Source organism: Phyllopteryx taeniolatus, chromosome 14 (assembly GCF_024500385.1).
Source record: "Phyllopteryx taeniolatus isolate TA_2022b chromosome 14, UOR_Ptae_1.2, whole genome shotgun sequence".
Classification (NCBI taxonomy): Eukaryota; Metazoa; Chordata; class Actinopteri; order Syngnathiformes; family Syngnathidae; genus Phyllopteryx; species Phyllopteryx taeniolatus.
Genome location: NC_084515.1, coordinates 15,659,534 through 15,677,285, shown reverse-complemented (window position 1 = coordinate 15,677,285; position 17,752 = coordinate 15,659,534). Strand labels below are relative to the sequence as shown.

At 40.4% G+C, this 17,752-nt stretch overlaps 2 protein-coding genes across 6 annotated transcripts in view; both read right to left on the bottom strand.

Moving 5' to 3' along the window:
* The window catches only part of spidr (scaffold protein involved in DNA repair), a 49,157-nt gene extending 44,459 nt beyond the window's left edge, over window positions 1-4,698 (bottom strand). For 2 of the 4 annotated variants that reach the window (XM_061796369.1, XM_061796371.1), the window contains exons 1-5: window positions 4,331-4,698; window positions 4,007-4,165; window positions 3,864-3,927; window positions 2,939-3,112; window positions 2,730-2,860 (exon numbers count right to left, since the gene is read on the bottom strand). In XM_061796369.1, coding sequence (XP_061652353.1) covers window positions 2,730-2,860; window positions 2,939-3,112; window positions 3,864-3,927; window positions 4,007-4,165; window positions 4,331-4,345 — 543 coding nt within the window. In that variant the 5' untranslated portion in view covers window positions 4,346-4,698. Of the gene's footprint in view, window positions 1-2,729; window positions 2,886-2,938; window positions 3,113-3,863; window positions 3,928-4,006; window positions 4,166-4,330 lie in introns of those variants that run through there. The other 2 variants (XM_061796370.1, XM_061796375.1) reach the window with 2 other exon arrangements.
* Window positions 4,699-5,255: 557 nt separating this feature from the next.
* mapre2 (microtubule-associated protein, RP/EB family, member 2) lies at window positions 5,256-17,454 on the bottom strand. Of its 2 annotated transcripts, none has more exons than XM_061796809.1 (7): window positions 17,350-17,454; window positions 12,160-12,287; window positions 10,680-10,825; window positions 10,383-10,599; window positions 9,442-9,584; window positions 6,688-6,846; window positions 5,256-6,525 (listed from the first exon to the last, which is right to left on the bottom strand). In XM_061796809.1, exons 2-7 carry the CDS (start codon window positions 12,278-12,280, stop codon window positions 6,421-6,423), a joined length of 891 nt encoding a protein of 296 aa, XP_061652793.1. In that variant the 5' UTR covers window positions 12,281-12,287; window positions 17,350-17,454; the 3' UTR covers window positions 5,256-6,420. The 2 variants fall into 2 exon arrangements, with proteins under 2 accessions (XP_061652793.1, XP_061652792.1); XM_061796808.1 differs by lacking the exon at window positions 17,350-17,454 and adding an exon at window positions 15,075-15,962.
* Window positions 17,455-17,752: the final 298 nt, after the last annotated feature.

The window sequence follows — 17,752 nt, the reverse complement described above, 5'->3', positions numbered from 1 at the left end:
GCCACTCTAGTACTCGCACTGTTATACAACGAAGCCATGCTTTTGTAACACGTGCAAAATGTGGTTTGGCATTGTCTTGCTGAAATGAACAAGGGCATTCCTGAAAAAGACGTTGCTTGGATGGCAGCATATGTTGCTCCAAAACAGAAAGTGTACCTTTCAGCATTAATTAATGGTGCCTTCACAGATGTACAAGTTATCCATGCCATCGGCACCAACATACCCCCATAGCATCACACATTCTGGCTTGGAACTTTGTGCTGATAACAATCCATAGTCCTTTTCCACATTGGCCCAGAGGACACGATGTCCATGATTTCCAACTTGCATTTGTAGATGTAGCGACGAACTGTGTTAACTGACAATGGTTTTCTGAAGTGTTCCAAATCTCACGTGACAATACCATTTATACAATGTTGCTGTTTTTTTTTAATGCAGTGCCACCTGTGGGATCAAAGGTCACAGGCGTTCAATGTTGGTTTTTCAGCCTTGCCGCTTACGTGCAGAGATTTCTACAGATCCTCAGAATCTTTTGATGATATCCTGGACCGTAGATGATGAAATCCCTACATTCCTTGCAATTGTACGTTGAGAAATGTTGTTCTTAAACAGTTGGAATATTTGTTCACAAATTGGTAAACCTCGCCCCATCCTTGCTTGTGAACAACTGGGCCTTTCAGGGATGCTTCTTTTATTACACACACCTGTTTCCAATTAACCTGTTCACCTGTGGAATGTTCCAAACAGTTGTTTTTTTAAGCATTCCTGAATTTCCCAGTCTTTTGTTGCCCTGTCCCAGCCTTTTCGGAACGTGCTGCAGGTATCAAATTCAAAATGAGAGTATTTGCAAAATAAATAAAGAAAGAAAAAAAAATAACATTAATCAGTTTGAACATTATCTTGTCTTTGTAGTGTATTCAATTAAATACACGAAGAGGATTTATAAATCACTGTATTCTGTTTATCATTTATGTTTTACACAACAACTTAACGTTTGTAGTTAGCTGCATGAATGGGCTGTCTTAATAATGGACATTGATCATAAGTATTCAGACCCATTTAGTTCATTGCTGAAATGGGCTGCTGCAATAACGGAAACAAGGTGAACATTCAGACTACACTGGTTATATGCATAAATGGCGAGCTGTCAAGGGCAAACCAGATTGTAAACATTCAGACTTAACTAGCTAGCTAAATAAACAGAATGCTTTAAGAAGGGAACCAGATGGTAAACATTGAAACAAAAAACTGGTATTTCAGTCCATATCCACTGTAGATGTGTATGACAATCATTAAAAAAACACTGTGCTTTAAATATGTCATCAACAGCACAGCTGGACTCCTTCACAGTCTCAAAACACATTTTCTTCACCCCACAAACATTCACTACACAGGATAAATAGCTGCAGCGGATAAGTGTCAGCCAACGTTTTATTGCAAATTCAGCTTGTGAACTTTGACAGTCTGGAACACGACCAGAAGATTCTAAAAAAGTGCATAGCAGGCAGACTGCTGGTTTGATCCTGCTGTAGGCATGTCAGCAGTGCTCTATCTAGTGGGGGAATTGCTCTATACAGATACTAAAAATGTGCTGTTCTTCTATTATCAATTTTTTTTAAAAAAAACACCCCTTCGTAAACATGTATTCACTGTACTTACCCTATGATACAGACATACTGGTCAGAATATGGTTAACATGCATGTGTTCCATCAGATGATTTGACTAGAGAGCTAAAGAAGGTATATAGCCCCATCTACTGTTCGTACATAACAATGACCTGGAAATATACCTGTAAGATGTATTCAACTAGTTATCTGCATAAATGGGTTGCTGCCCGAATAGAACTGAGTAGTAACCAATCAGAACCAACAACTTACATGCAGAAATGGGCTGCTGTCAGAAGGGAACCGGGGTTGAAAAAAATACAATAAAACCCAACTAATTAGCTACTTAAATAGGGTGTTGTCAGAGGGAAACCTAAACATTAAACAGGACAGGTTTTCTGCCAAAATTGACTGCTGTGATAATGGAAACATGAAGTGGACATTCATACCCCACTAGTTAGATACAGAAAAAGGCTGCTGGCAAAAGGGAACCAGATGGTAAACATTCAGACTAGAGGTGAAATCAACAAATCTATTATAAATTTGATCGACAACTATTTTGATAAAGAGAACTTGTTTAACTTAAAACTTTCCCATCTGCTTTTACTTTGGTAAATAGTGTTTAACATTTTAGCCTATTTTCTGACATCTTACGGACGAAACCAGTAACTAAATCATAATCAACGTATGTTTTTTCTTTAATCAGACTCATCGATTAATCAAACAAATGATTGACAGATTATTAAATTATCAAAATAATGATTAGTTGCAGCCCTAATTCAGACCCAATGAGTTAGCTGCAGAAATGGGCTATCGTTAATTAACTAATATTTAAGCAAACCATTAGATCGGAAAATGGCACAAGACAAGTTCAACTTAAAAAATGTTTTCCATAAAACATATCTTGTCAGACTTCAGCTTAGTGAGGATCTAAAGGATCCAGTCCATTTGTTTTGCTTTTTTGCATCGTCAGCACAATGGGACACTAGTGTAATGATAACGATAGAAAAATAAATTGAACTTTTGTCATCAGTCTCTGCTAGGACCTTATTCCTGTTTGTCAGGCGTCCAAAGGATGAGGAGTTTTACTTTAATATAGTTTGGCGTGAAAATCTTTCACTCACATCCGTAGGCTTAGCTGGGAGGTCTTCGGTTTCTTCATCGAGGAACGGCGACTCGTAGTCGGAGATTTGCTGGCCGCTGTCTTTTTCCACGTCCTGCTCTGACTCGTCTGTTTCTATGACAGCCAGGTTGTCTAAATATAGTAGATACGAGGAAGACTTTTGCGATTAAAACTGGTTAACTGGTTCTGAAAGGCTTCTTCCCAATGTACCTTCATCAGTACTGAGCGTGTGCGGTGCTATTGGGAGCGACAGAGAGGTGGCCGGAGGTCTCCTTGCGAGCTGAGGCTGGGGACGTCGCTGTTGGGGGTCGTCATCGTCGTCTGACTGTCCACTGTCGCTGGAGGAGCTCCACGCAATGTCCACCGTGTCCTCATTGCGGTTGTCTGTGGTGGATGAGGAGGATAGATGCCATGTTTTGGGGGGGGTGAATATATATATATGTATAAAATATATTAGATACATTATGACTAATTATTATTCTGGGGCAGCACAGTGGTGGAGTTGTTAGGACGTCGGCCTCATAATTCTAAGGTTTGTGATTCTATTTCAGCCTACGTGACGTTAGCGTGTTCTCCCCATGCTATGTCAGTTCTCTGCTAGTACTGAAGTTTGTTCTCTCATTCCGAAAACATGCTTGTTAGGTTCACTGAATACTGTAAATTCTCCATAGGTGTGAACATGATTGTAAATGGTTGTTTGTCTATCTGTGCACTGTAAATGGCTGGCAACCAGTCCAGGTTGTACCACACTGGGCTAGGATCCAGGTCACCTGCGACCCTAATGAGGACAAGCACTATAGAAAATGGATCAGTAGTAGTTTAGGATACCAAACAAGGATGGAAAGAAGGAAAGATGGATGGAAGGTAGGAAAGTAGCTGGAAGAAAAGAAAATGGATACAGGGGAGGATGGATGGATGGATGGATTGATGGATGGATGGAAAAAGAGGGGGGTTAGTGTATACTGTACCCACTTCTGGCCTACCCTGTACACATAATGTATAACAATGTAGCCTGAGCAGTGCCTTTAATGATTACATTAATAAATTGAGTACATACTGCTTTTATGTAAATAATAAACATATTGTTGAATCAATACCTATCGGAAATAACTTTTTTTCACCAGTTACAAAGTACCTGAAACTGGTGAATGCGCCAACTTTCTTACTACAGACAGTTTTCTTCCAGAAGTCTTCACATCCTGCAACAAATCAGCAAATATAATCGCTAAGTATAATACTGGGGTGGCCCAAAAAAAATAATTAAGAAGAAGAAATCACCTTTATGAGCGGAGAGTCCAAAAAACTCTCACCGCATTTTTCCCAGCTCCTGGCTGAAGACGATGACGAAAGTGCGGATTGTTTTCTCACTCCTCTCACACCGCATTCAATATCATCCGGGAAGAAGACACACTTTAAATCCCTAGACCACTGTTTACGCTAGACAAACACACACATCAAATGGGAAACAAACAGCACCTGTCTCGGCGTTTAGACCCTTTTAACTATCAGCTGTGAGCGGTCAGAAGTGGGAAATAACAAACCTGCCAAATTAGCTTTGAGTACTACTAGCTCATTAGCAACAGTAGCAAGCTAGTTTCTTACCTTTCTCGAAGACATGCTTTGTAAATAAAGTTTCGCTCGGGCCGAAGACTACTTTGTACGGATTTTGACACCCCATAACCCCAACTGAGAATGTCAAATTAACCTGTACTGCCGCATTGTTTGGGACTCAAAACTGAATGGTAGAAAATGGAACTACAGTAGTTGATGCACTACCCCATGCTAGTTACGGTGCGTTTGGTTTAATCACCGGCATGCTCCGATCGGCTGTGTTAAGCAGAAGAAGAATATTTTCTGTACTTTGAATTACGGTTGCTATCGCCTGTAATTTTCTAAATACATCTATCAAATGTATCAAAAGGCTACAGCTGCGGTGCATTTAATCACCAGGTGGCCCGACTGTGTGGCAAGAACCTGACGTTTTCGATGAACGGTCACTAACCTAGTTGACACTTGAGCTACTTCTTGATGAGTTCTGATTAATGCGAAGGGTACCAGTTTGATACACATTTCTGAAATAACATATTAGCTCCAATTACCTTTTACTTATGTTGTAAATAATATGAATCTATGTGAAGACATTGATCATGATCATTTCCCACAATGATCAATTCTTTATTTAACAAGGCAGGAGCAAATAATCAACATGCAACACTTTATTATTACTATAAAATTAGTAAATTGATTATTTTATATAATCACTTCAACACATTGCTAGGATGACTGGTGAGCTATTTTTAGAACAGGGCCATGGGCTACTCTTGTGGTCCGTGGGGCCTACCTGCAGCCCAGCGTGTCCCACTGTTGGTAACCCCTGAATTACAGTATTGTAAAGCCAACGTGCCATCTTGGAAAGGTTTTTCGCTGAGTAAATATAAAATAGGACATCCATCGAGTCTATATCAAAAATACTGTTATTTCTCATTACTGTGGAGATTATTTGTAAAGTATTCAAGGCATGACAACGTGGACTCAAACATTTTATTACAGCAAATCCATCCGAATCTCAACTTTCAAATAGCAGATTAAACTTACAAAAGAAGCTCACTTAACATACTCGCTTTTCTTATTAAATATGTAAAAATGTCAAGTTATTCACAAATAAAATGCAAACATGCAAAAACAAAAACAAAAATTTATCTAGGGAATGTATCATGAGTGGGACATGGAAGAAAAAAATTTAACATTTACCATTCATTAATTATTGACAGCAAACATGGTTTACATTCCTTTTCATTTACACAATAATATATAACATGACTAAAGCGTTATGGTGCGCTGCCCAGCTGTCTGTTAGTAATAATGCAATATTAAGAAAGGGTATACAATGTACTTACTGGAATATATAGCATAACAAAACACTCAGTGGACTGACCATTTACACCAGAACTTAACCGCTAAGAATCATCACAAGCTGAGGTTTGAAAACTTAAAAAATGTTGCATTGTAACGGACGACTATGCCCCCCAAAATATGCATCTTCTTTCCTAACAGTTATGGCATATTATCAATGAAACCGTTGTGGCGTGGCGTGACAATGCTTCAAACATGTCCTAGTTTAGTCATACAATAGTGTTGTATTCACAATTCATGCCTGCAGTGTCCGTCTTCACACGGACCCAGAACACATAATCTACTATGTCTAAGGCTCGAGAATGAGAATAAATATGGCGAGGGTCTCTGGACAGATTGTCCAATACACTCAAAATGTCAGTGCAACAACACGTGTTGGAAGGAAGGAAGGAAGGGTAAATAAGAGCTACTACGAACACCCTTTCTGGGCTTTTTGCTTATTGCAATCTTGTGGTTCAAATTGTGGACATCAAAACAACCTAAATCAAAATTGGAAAGCTAACAGCAACAACTTCAGCATTTCATTGAGTGAAACATTTGATAGTCCTTGTGATGGTCTGAGCTCCACTTTGTGACCACAGCAAAAGTCACAAAAACATTTGAACAGTGAGCGGAGGGATACTTTTTATATAAAAAAAAATAATAATAATTTTTTTTTAAATGAAACAAGGTGATGGTGTCTACTCGGGAGGTGGCTTCAATCTGCTCAGTCTTTGAGAGAACAAAAAACCATGAGAGGAAGAGTTCTCACATTAAATAGAAGAAAGAGTGTTTTTCAGTCAGTATTCGTCCTGTTCCTCCTCCTGCTGATCATCCAGCGCCTCCTCGTGGCCTTCTTGGTCCACGTCGGGCCCGTCTCCCTCAGCCAGCTCCTCAGCTCTCTCCTGAAGAAGAAGAAGAAGAAGAAGTTGAGAACAAGAAGAATACAGTATTCCCCCACCTATTCGCCATTAGAAACTTGCGAATTCACCTATTTGCATTTTTTGTTTGGAACCTATCCTGTTATTTTCTGAAAAACTCGGTTTAGTGTATGTTGCTTTACTGACCTGATCGTCTATAGCATAGAGGACTTCCATTAGCCGCTCGACGAAAGGAGCGTTGTTTTCACCCTGTTCTTGACAAAGGAGCTCCACCTCTCGCAGTTTGCTGAAGTAGTGGTCCCGCTCCTTCTCCACACCTTCCAGGGCCACTTTTAATGTGTTCACCTGCAAAAATAAATAATTTTAGATAGATAGATAGATAGATAGATAGATAATTAGATAGATAGATAGATAGATCTATATATATATTCCGCGGCACGGTGGAAGACTGGTTAGAGCGTCTGCCTCACAGTTCTGAGGTCCGGGGTTCAATCCCCAGCCCGGCCTGTGTGGAGTTTACATGTTCTCCCCGTGCCTCCGGTTTCCTCCCACATCCCAAAAACATGCACGGTAGGTTAATTGAAGACTCTAAATTGCCCGTAGGTGTGAATGTGAGTGCGAATGGTTGTTTGTTTCCATGTGCCCTGCGATTGGCTGGCAACCGGTTCCGGGTGTACCCCGCCTCCTGCCCGATGATAGCTGGGATAGGCTCCAGCACTCCCGCGACCCTTGTGAGGATAAGCGGCTCAGAAAATGGATGGATGGATATATTCCAAGTTAATTCATTTGCAAACCTCAAAGGACTCATTATGCATTGTTGTTGTTTTTTTAACCAAAACAATCTCACGGTGTCATAATGGGGACATATTATAGAAAATTGCCTTTTTAATGGCTTGTATGTTAATATAGTGAGCCCCCACCTATTTGATGTTCACAATTCACAAATTCACTGAACGTTTTTGCTGAAAAACTCACCTATTCATGTTTTTGTACTCTTTCTGGAACGCCATACATTGTCACAAGATGGCGCCAAAGCCGGAGCTAATATGACATAATTGATGTGAAGGAAGTGCATTATGTTGAAGTGATACATCTCGACTGTACTAAGATCTCCATCTGTCGTGATGCCTCGTTTGCGAAAGTTACAGGGAATGTTTGCTGCATGTGATGTGTATGTTTTTGCTCTGCTCAATTGCTATTAAAAACTTCACGCTGACAAATGACTGAAGACCCGTTATTACTTGACAATTAGATATTTTTTACGACTTGCCAAGGGAACATTCATGCATACTTCCGGTAATCTGTAAGCCATTTATTTTTGGGGGTAAACGCAATGTAAAATGAGTTTGGAATGATATTAAACAGTTTGGGATTATAATTTTTAGTACCGTATCGCATGTTTATACTATTAATATAGGAAATTACTGTATAAACATTTTTAGGGGCGTGTCATTTAAATTTTGTTTGTTATTTGTGTAAGGGCTCTGTCCCTATCACCTGTGCCGAAATATGCGCCTAACCCATGAGTGCAACAGCATGAGCATCTGATAAATCGCGCAGACTTGATTGCTCGGTGAAGTTGTCGACATAGTGGCAGTGGCATCCATGCACCACATACACACAGTAGAATATGAAGTGCTGCCTCCACGAGTCAAAATCCTTTCAATGGACCTCATTCACTGGCCGTGGTTTTTGCTTGCGCTATAACAACATTCCTGTTTGGGCTGAAAATGCACTTTTGAGCCATTTTTTGGCCCAAAATTTTAGGTGCATCACTAATTAGAAAGAACACTAAAGCCTCGGAAAAATTAGGAAATGTAAGCTGTTCGATCACAGTTTCTGCTTGTTGAGTGACAACATCATACGGCACACAGACAGCTGCAACGGGACATACACATGCATGCACATACTGTACAAGCACTTAAACAGAAAGAGGGTAAAAGTGATGAGAAGTGTCCTTTTCATTATTACTGTAATTAGGATAGTCAACTCAGAAAATGTCTAGTTTCAGTTATTATCGTTGAAGCTATTATTGTTTTTCTAAATGACTGTAGTTCCAATTATCTTCTTGGGATCAAGATTTGTATTTGACATCTTTTTCGCAGATGGTTTTTTCGTATCCATGGTCTGAGGAGGTTCTAAATTTGTTCACAGAGTACAAACAAAGTCAACATAACAACATATTGATGAATTGCAGATTTGTGCACATTTGACACACAAATTCGTGAATGAGGCCCATTGTCATTGTCCCCCCATCACATGCTGTAACGGCTTAACCGCAGTAGCAAATCGATTCTGAGTTGTATTAGACGTGATTTAAGGGCACGTTTTAGAGGTCAGGAGCTGTGCTCGAAGGCCTAATGGTTTATTGATTAGCCTATGGATAGCGACTCAATCATTGGCTTTTTTAAAGTCCTGTATTGATTATTTAACTTCAGCTAAGAACATCATCCAGTCAGAGATAATATGTTAATGTTCGTCCCTTAGAGATAACCCTGTTGTCTGACAGCAAGACGGATGGATTGGACGTACCCAATGACATTTTTAGGGGAAATGCTACACAACATCGCAGTGGAACCCCTGAATGTTGCCCTAATTTCAGAAGTCAAGTGATAATTTTAGTAAAAAAATGAAAGCTGATGCATGAACCTATGAAGTTGGTCCATATTCACGGGGGTGTTTGCTTATCTTGCGAGACCTCGATGCAACAAGGATCGAAGGATCAACTCCTTCGTTTTGTTTTTGTTTTTGGTGGGGGAGGGGGTACTTTTTTTTGTTACAACATATCACAAAGTAAAGAGAAGCCTCAGCAAAGTGTGTTAAGAGAAGAACAATATGCACAGGAGGTTACAGTGAAGAAAATGGAATCATATTCAAAGCAGAGTAGATATTGCGCAGTAGAAAAAGGTGATTGGAAGGCAAGTTTTATGTAAGACTTACCTGGTCAGTAAGCTGTGTGACCTGCGCCTCCAGCTCTTTCTCCCCTTTGGCGGGGGTTGATGCCGTAGGGATCTTTTTGGCTGAGGAGGGTCGGGATGTTGGTGTCGCTGACTTTGGGGTTGTGGCGCTTGACCTTGATGCTCCTGTAAGGAGTGTAAAGAAGAAAAACAAATTAAGTAGGGGTATAACGGTACATTTATTTGTATTTTTGGGTGTGCAACATTTGGTACGGAAATGGAGCTACCCACACGTTTAGTGTGTAAACAAACACATTGAAGCTCAGCCTCTGGCTAAGCGACATAACCGCAATACGTCAAACAACTGTCGTTTTTTTTATCCAGCCAGCCATTTTCTACAGCACCTGTCCTCATTTGGGGACGATTACTGACTCTGGTCAAGAGGCGGGGTAAACCAGGGTCACCAGTCTGTCGCAAGGCACATAAACAACCGCTCACACCGATGTGCAATGGAGAGTTATATTTATTTTAAGCTCACTTTTTGGCAAAAGAAGCGGGGTGCCCCTTGGACTGGTTGCCAGCCAATGGCACATTCTAACTATGGACAATTTGGAGTCTTCAAGGAACCGACATTCATGTTTTTTGACTGTGGGAGGAGAAAACCCACGCAGGCAAGAGGAGAACATGTAAACTCCGCACAGGAAGGCAGAAATTGAGATTTAAATCACAAACCAAAAAACTGTGAGATGGACATGCTAACCACTAATCCATCTTGCTACTCACAGGTTTTAATCCAATATTATTATTTTCAATGTCATTCAATCTGTTCCTGTTTATATGTTTTGCATTCTTTCCTTACAGTACACCAACGTGAACCAAACCGTGATCTTAAAACCACTGCACATAGTGAAGCGTGATATGTAGTGTAGCATTAAACCACTAATGGTAGGGGATTGAGAAATTCCATTTGAAGTTGGTGTTTACCTGCGGTCGGGGAGCTAGCTGCGTGGTGGGACTTTTTGGGCAGGTTGAAGATCTGCTCGCCGGGGTCTGGCGGGGGAATGGCATCCTGACCCTGTCTAGCATCCACCGGGTCGTACTCTTTGCCGTCGTAGTTGGCATCAAAGAACTTCTTGAACCACTGGATGAAGTCAAGATTGTCCTGAAATCGGCCTTTGACCAATTTCTCCACCGGGATAATCTGAATGGACATCGGTAAGGTTTTAAAGCAAGGCACAACAACAGTAGCGAAGCATTTCTTGTGTGAATGATCAAACCCACCTTGTCCACTTTCATTCTTTTGAAAGACGCTTGCAGCAGCTTGAAGTTGTGAATGTACTCGTGTTCCAGTTTGGCTTGAAACTTGACCTTTTTAAGACTGATGCAGCCCGGAAAAAGAAGATCCATGAACTGGCAGTAGGCTGCTCCTAAGCACGGCATAGAAGAAAAAAAGACGGAGGCTTAGCTTAAAGGGGAAGGATGATGGAAAATCGAGTTTTTAGTGGTTTGTATACAAATAGTTGCCTCTCCGGATTGCCTGCTACACATCGTGAAAAATGTAACAACCGAGTATATCTTCTGTAATCTTACTGTTCCTAAAAAGGACTCTACTGATTGTGCACTTCTGCCCCATTCTAACATTCTAACAGTGGGGTAATTTACATTACAACCCCACACTAAGATTCTCCCACACATGACATGATCAGCTAGGAGGGGTGAAGATCCACAACCATTTTCAAGCACGGGTCAGCCCGCGCTGTCAGAAACAGGATCATGCAGAAACACCAACACCACCCGCGGGTGTGATGGCCATGCTATCATGTCAAAGCAAAAAGCTAAGCAGAGCAGCAATTATTTTTTGTGTGCATAGATTAGCGTTAGCTTCTGATGAGCAACACATACTTGATTGCTTGGTGAACTTGTCGATGCGGCTGCTGGATTTTTGTTTAGTTATGTTTCCATGTGTACACACGAGTAGTGTATGAAGTGCTGCCTCCACGAGTGAAAAGGTTTGACATTGTCTTTTATGTCTGGGCTCTGCCCATGCAAGTCGACGCCACTCTAATTGCAAGGATCGGGCTCTGTCACTCATTTGCACGAAAACAAAAAAACAAGCTAATTTCAGTGAGACAAGAAATATTTCTTGATCATTGGGGTACTTTGACGGGTGTGCGAACTAGTTTATATTATGAAAAAAAATGCTGTCTACTGTAATGGGATTATTTCAGCAGCTAACAACAGTGACACAGGCTGCCATGAAAGAGCTTGTTTCCTTCAGAATTTCTTAGCAGCCAGTCGCCATAAAAGAGCAACTCACTATGATTGAGAGAAACTGGAAGGCTGCCACACAAACAGACAAATCTTACAAACAAGCAACTAGTCGAGAACACACACAAAGTCATCAAGATGCAGGAATTAGTTGGCATCTTACTGTGTGTTGGCAGAGTGGCTTAGAATTGGATTACTACTTGGTCACAGCAGGGGAAGACCATCTGCCACCTGTTTTGATTAACTCATTAAAATCCTTCAAGGGGGGAAATTCAACTCACACGACAATGTATGTAGTGTGTTGCACACCACACACAGAGCCCGACAACAAACATGCAGGCATGCAAGTGGGGACTCAGAGTGAAAGTCGATCTAAAAAGTGGCCGGGGAGAGGTGAGCATGTTTCCACAGGTGCCTTTTAACAAACTGTTTCGGACGCTCTCGGATGATGGACATTTTTATCGGACGGATGGGGATGGCTAAAGTTCCTCACCTGAAGAGAGCTGCTCCACCTTGGTGTAGTTCAGGCAGAGGATGTCGTTAACCCAGGCCGTGATGTCATGCCTGCTCATTGTCTCCTGGGTTATTGAGGTAGAATACACGTTGACCGCCATCCCCCAGCTGTAATCCACATAACAAAAACACTTTAAAACCACAGTGTGAAAACCAAATCAATCGTATGTACTGTTAATATCTTTGATAGCAAACAATTGTGTGTGCTATCATACCATAGTGTGACAAATTCCTTGTGTGTTTTTTTGGACATACTTGGCAAATAAAGATGATTCTGATTCTGATAACCATAGGACAGGAAACTGAACTTACTGCAACATGGGAAAAGTTCTGGATGCTCAGTACTACATGAACAATACAATTTAATACGTACATTTGATCAAGCAGTGTATACAATTCCAAACACACAACTCAAGATGTGTTCTTACGCTGCCTGATTACAGACATTAAAGCTATGAAACGCCACTAGGTGACAATATCGCTCTTCAAACAGTTAGCTTCAAAGGGTGAGTAGTAGTTTTCATTTATTGTAATGTCACAGTGGTCTCCTTACACTTGTACTACAGCACTTAAAACATTCCCCGTTATTTTAATAAAGATTTTATGACGGTAGATGTGTTCTCTCATAGGGGTTGTAGTGTACAAATATTTTGTCTGTAACAAAGCAAGTAAACTAAAATGATTTCTCTTAGATTTCTCATTGTGTAATAGTGACAAATCCAAAATGTTCATTCCAAAAACATGCATGTCAGGCTCATTAAACTCTAAATTGTCCATAAATGTGAATGAGCATTTCAATGTTGTGCGTCGTGTGTACTGTGATTGGCTGGTGACCGGTCCAGGGTGGACCCACCTCTGGATAACCAAACAAGACCAAGAATGAGCACTTACAAGGTCCACTCCTGTCAAATATACAGCAGTCCCAATTTAGTGTGATGCTGCTGCTGAGTCATTCTTGCATATCACCTGTTCGGTCCACTTAGGCTGCAGCTCATCACAATCAGAACCAATTTAACGGAAGCTAACAAGACTCCATGTAAAGTGACTTTCAGCTGTACTACACAATAGTATCCTGTAATCGTGTCGACTTATACAGGGGGATCCTCGGTTTACGGCGGTCCTGCAATACAATATTGTGAGGTTACAAATGGCGCGAAATGAAACTAGTGCGTGAAGCGCCATAACACTCACCACAAACATGTCCGTCATCATGTTTACACAAGCGTTTAGCATGATAAATTAATGTATAAAAATGATTAAATATCAACATTTCTCAGCAGATCTTTTCTTTTTAGGAAATTGCAATATTGGTTTGCCTTCTTTTTAGGAAATGAACAACAACGCTAGTTTTCTTTTGTGCTGCACTTATATTAACGTTCACAAGACGCAGTTTCAAATAAGCTTGCCATACCGCCAAAATCATATTATCTCCATGACACCTGCTACGCAGAGGCTGAGCTGCACTGTACTTGTTTACTGAGCAGGTGTGAGGCTAGAGTGTGAAGAAGTAACACTCCTGTCCCTTACCTAATAATATGTTCTTTGTGGGAACTCGTTTCACCTCTGTAAAACTCAGAATTCAAGTGTATCCATTTTTTAATAGCTGTCTGTGCCCCAGTTTTTGACCCACCAATTGGGTTAATCACTTATGTTCTGACTAACGTACAACATTCGCTGCTGTAGGAACGGTACATTGCAAACCGAGGACCCCTGTGGAGTCTTCTCGCACATATTTGCGACTCTTTTTGCACATTTCTTTGAAATCTATCCTCCCTTAGTCACTGAAAAACTCACCTATTTTGCCATATTGGTGCCAAAGAAGTAAAGCACCTTACGAATGACCTGACTTATAAGTTTTTTTAAGATATGAGCTGAGGGACTAACAAATAGCATCGATGGTCACAGTAATAACCTTTTAAGAAACAGATTATTTGAGCACAAACTGTGTGGCATATAACAATATTAACAGTCATATATTCGTTATCTACAAAAAAAGAAAAAAAACCTGACTCATATTACTGCAGTTTACCGGGCAGTTGTGAAACTCTTCTTCATGTGTCTCTATTTCTGTATTATACTACCCCCCCCCCCCCCCCCCCTGGTGGCCAAGGCATGCACACCAGAAGCAGCACAACGTACGGCTGAAGAAGATAATATAGCCAACCAATGATAGAACGTATTGTAATGCCTCACAGGTGGTCAAAGATAAGCAGAATGGGATAGAATGAATTGCATTTTCATTCATTTCGATGGAGAATGATGATTTCAGATGCAAATGTTTTTGCGTTACTTGCGAATTTTCGCTTTTTGCGGCAGGGCCCCCATCTGGGGGAAACACTGTACTGTCAGTTCCTTTAACCATTTACTTTGAAATACTCATATATAACCGACACACACAATAATACACTATGAAATCACGGGTTATTATGTCGACCATCACCTTACACACACAGCCGTGAAACGGGGTTTGCCTGTCATCTATGCGGGTGGAAGGAAGCGAGCGGCTCGAGCATGCTTTTGTTAGCCGGCTGGAGAGCACCGCGACCCGGCCTGACGTCTACCCGGTGGAGGCACGGGGGTGGGGGAAACGTCGAATTTACAAACTATTACACACACAAAATAAACAATAAAGGTTTTTTTTAACGAGTGTGTGCATGGGTTAGAGGCGTTCTAAAGTAAATATCACACATGACGACGATGCGTGACAAAAAAAAAAAAAAAAAAGACAGTTTTACAAGGATTACGGTAGCAGGATAATCGCGGTTGCTAGCCAACATGGCCAACATGACAGCCGCAAACGACGAGCAGCAAGCGGGGGGACGAGGCTACAACACCCCCGGGTTTCCCCCCTTTTAAAAAACACTAATTTTTAATTTGAAACCAACTGAATTGTACCTGTAGGCGCGCTCCCCTCGCACGGTATTCTTCCTGTACGGAATAATGTTGGTGCCGTCCGGGCCGATGTCGTTGTTATTCTCTCCATTCGGGGAAAGGGCTTGGGTGGGACCGGGCATTTGCGTCTCGGAAGCGTTGAACAGACGCCCTGTTCGCACACTCTCCGCCGGGGAATAAGACACGCGAACACCGGGGGTGGGCCGAGAAGAAAAAGACACGGAGGACAGCGACAACCAGAGAATGGATTCTTTTTTTTTTTTTTTTTTTCCTTCGCTCTGCTTATTCTTTGCCAAACTGCCAAGATGACGTAGGTGCTGGTGGAGCTGGGTCATGTGAAGACGACGCCGCTTAGTGGGCAGCCTGCTTCACTCCGACCCAAAAAGCATCCCTCAGTGATCACTCAGTGAAAAGCACAATTCGCACTCCTTAATCATGCTTTTGACGACGACAACAACAACAACATCAACAATGGCCCATCGTTCAGTCATGATTCAAAAGGAACTGTCATTGTCAACGCCCAGAAAATAGAAAGCTGATTAAATTTGAAAAGAATAAAGGAAATGTATAGTTGTATCCTATGATCGTACATGTAATGTACGTTTTGAAATATAGTAATTTCAGGTGGCATAAAATACGAAGGAAAGTATGTTTTTTCTGCATAAATTATTATTTTTTAAATACATTTAACATTACTAGTATTACCATTTATGTGAAAGTGGAGTTCAAAACATGATCAAATAAAATCCTTTTTTTTAATTAGCTAGAAGACAAAAAGCATGTTTTTTTGCATAGTAAAATAATTTTGGCACATATTGTATTACAAATTCATGATAGGGGATAGTAGACTTTAAATTTAAACAAATGATAAAAATTCATTAAAAATGATGTCAATTTATGTGGTAATAAAATAATAGTAAACTGTTTTGTTTTGCATAAACACATTTTGGGATTTTTTTTTTATACCAGTACAGTATATATACACATTTATTTATATAAATTAAGAGCATAGTTTAAAAGAAAAAAAACACATTTAAAGACTACAGATTAAATAAAATTTGAGTCGGCAGAAAACGAGTATGCTTTTCACATAATAAAAGGTTTTGGGAAATTAAAATTCAATGATATTACCAGTGTTTATTTCCATTGATATGGGAGTTTAAAACACAATAGAATTCAAAATTAAGCTGTATTTTTATAATGATATAAAAATGTAGGTGGGATAAAGAAAAATAGGAGTTTATTTTGCATACATTTTGTGAATTTAAACTCAATAATTTACCATTTATGGAAAGTGAAAATGCATAGAATAAATCAAATAATATACATTTATAGAGCCACCCTGACCTTCAGAAGTAGGAATCACTCTGAACCGTTACAAATGTGTGTCCCACGCAATCAAACGCAGCCATTTGCAAGAGACTTAACATTTGTTTTGCATTGGACAGTTGCTGAGTAAGCACCTTCGACTGTCTGTTCCAGTTACTTTTGATCTGTTTTGACAATAACAGATCAAAGTTGATCAATACATTACTTAATTTTTTTTAAATGGAGGAAAGTAAACTAAATTGTTCCAGCTTTTGAAAAGCATGTTTATGGCGCTTTAAAACTCAAATCATAAGAGAGACAGTGGGTATACACATCCACTAGAGAACAGCGGTTCAGACGTAACCAAAACAAAAGAAAGGATGGCGGGGGTAATACTGTTGACTGATATTAATTTGGGCTAATTAATCTTTTAACAACGATTCTACCATTCAGTGGAGCAGAGGAAATTTTATTTATGAAAAGTGCTCAACCCCAAAATAGACCGGGATACTTGACGAGCGTAAACGGACACCAGGTTTATCAGTAGCTAGCAACCCCTCCGCTGCTCAGAAATAGATTGGCCCTTTTCCCATTGGAGGGAAGTGCGATAGGCCACTTCCTGTAGTCTTTCAAGCAGATGTAGCCGTAGCATGAAAGCTATAGCGGACTTCACGTTATAGCTACTACGACCCAATCAAAGCCATAAATAACATTTCTTCACGCAACACACCACACACAAAGCTAATGTGACAAAACAACTAGCTCAAAAACAGCTAGGTCAAGGATAAAATGGTTCTTTTTTGGCTCTGGGTAACACTTTTGACAGACTGTGACAGCCCACATATGTCGGTCGGGACCACCGCTACGGACACGGAAATAAGCTCCAGGAACAACATTTTCTCACCATGTTGCTCACGTTTTCCAAGCATTTTAAGGAAGAAAAAGCACACGGCGGCACGATAGGACTCACCCGTTTACTCTCGAGTCTCAGGTTTACGAGGTGTAGAGAAAAAAAAAAAAAAAAAAAAAGCTATTTTCTGGCTGAGTCACCCCACCCCTCTAACGCCCATTCAATGTCATCGCTGAGTTGAGCAACGACACCTAATTGGGTAAGATGTTACCGAGGTCGATCACAATTGGTAGTTGCATAACATCTGTCACCGGGCTGACCAATCGCGTACGTGTGCGTTGATGGTGTGTAACAACAGACTGCTTTCGCTCCTCAAGCTTCGGGCTCTAAAATGATAAATATTTAATGAACACACGTTTTGTTGTTGTTGCTGTCCTTTTTGTAAATCACCGTTGGTTTTCAAAATATATATTAATTTATTTGTATTTTATTTTTTATACATGTTATAAAGTGACAACCCCTT

Coding starts and splice junctions, on each gene's coding strand:
- mapre2 (XM_061796808.1), bottom strand. CDS start 15,406: ATGACCCAGCTCCACCAGCACCTACGTCATCTTGGCAGTTTGGCAAAG. Junction 10,826..12,159: donor GGTGGAGCAGCTCTCTTCAG/GTGAGGAACTTT, acceptor TGCCGTGCTTAG/GAGCAGCCTACTGCCAGTTC. Junction 6,526..6,687: donor TCTATGCTATAGACGATCAG/GTCAGTAAAGCA, acceptor CTTCTTCTTCAG/GAGAGAGCTGAGGAGCTGGC.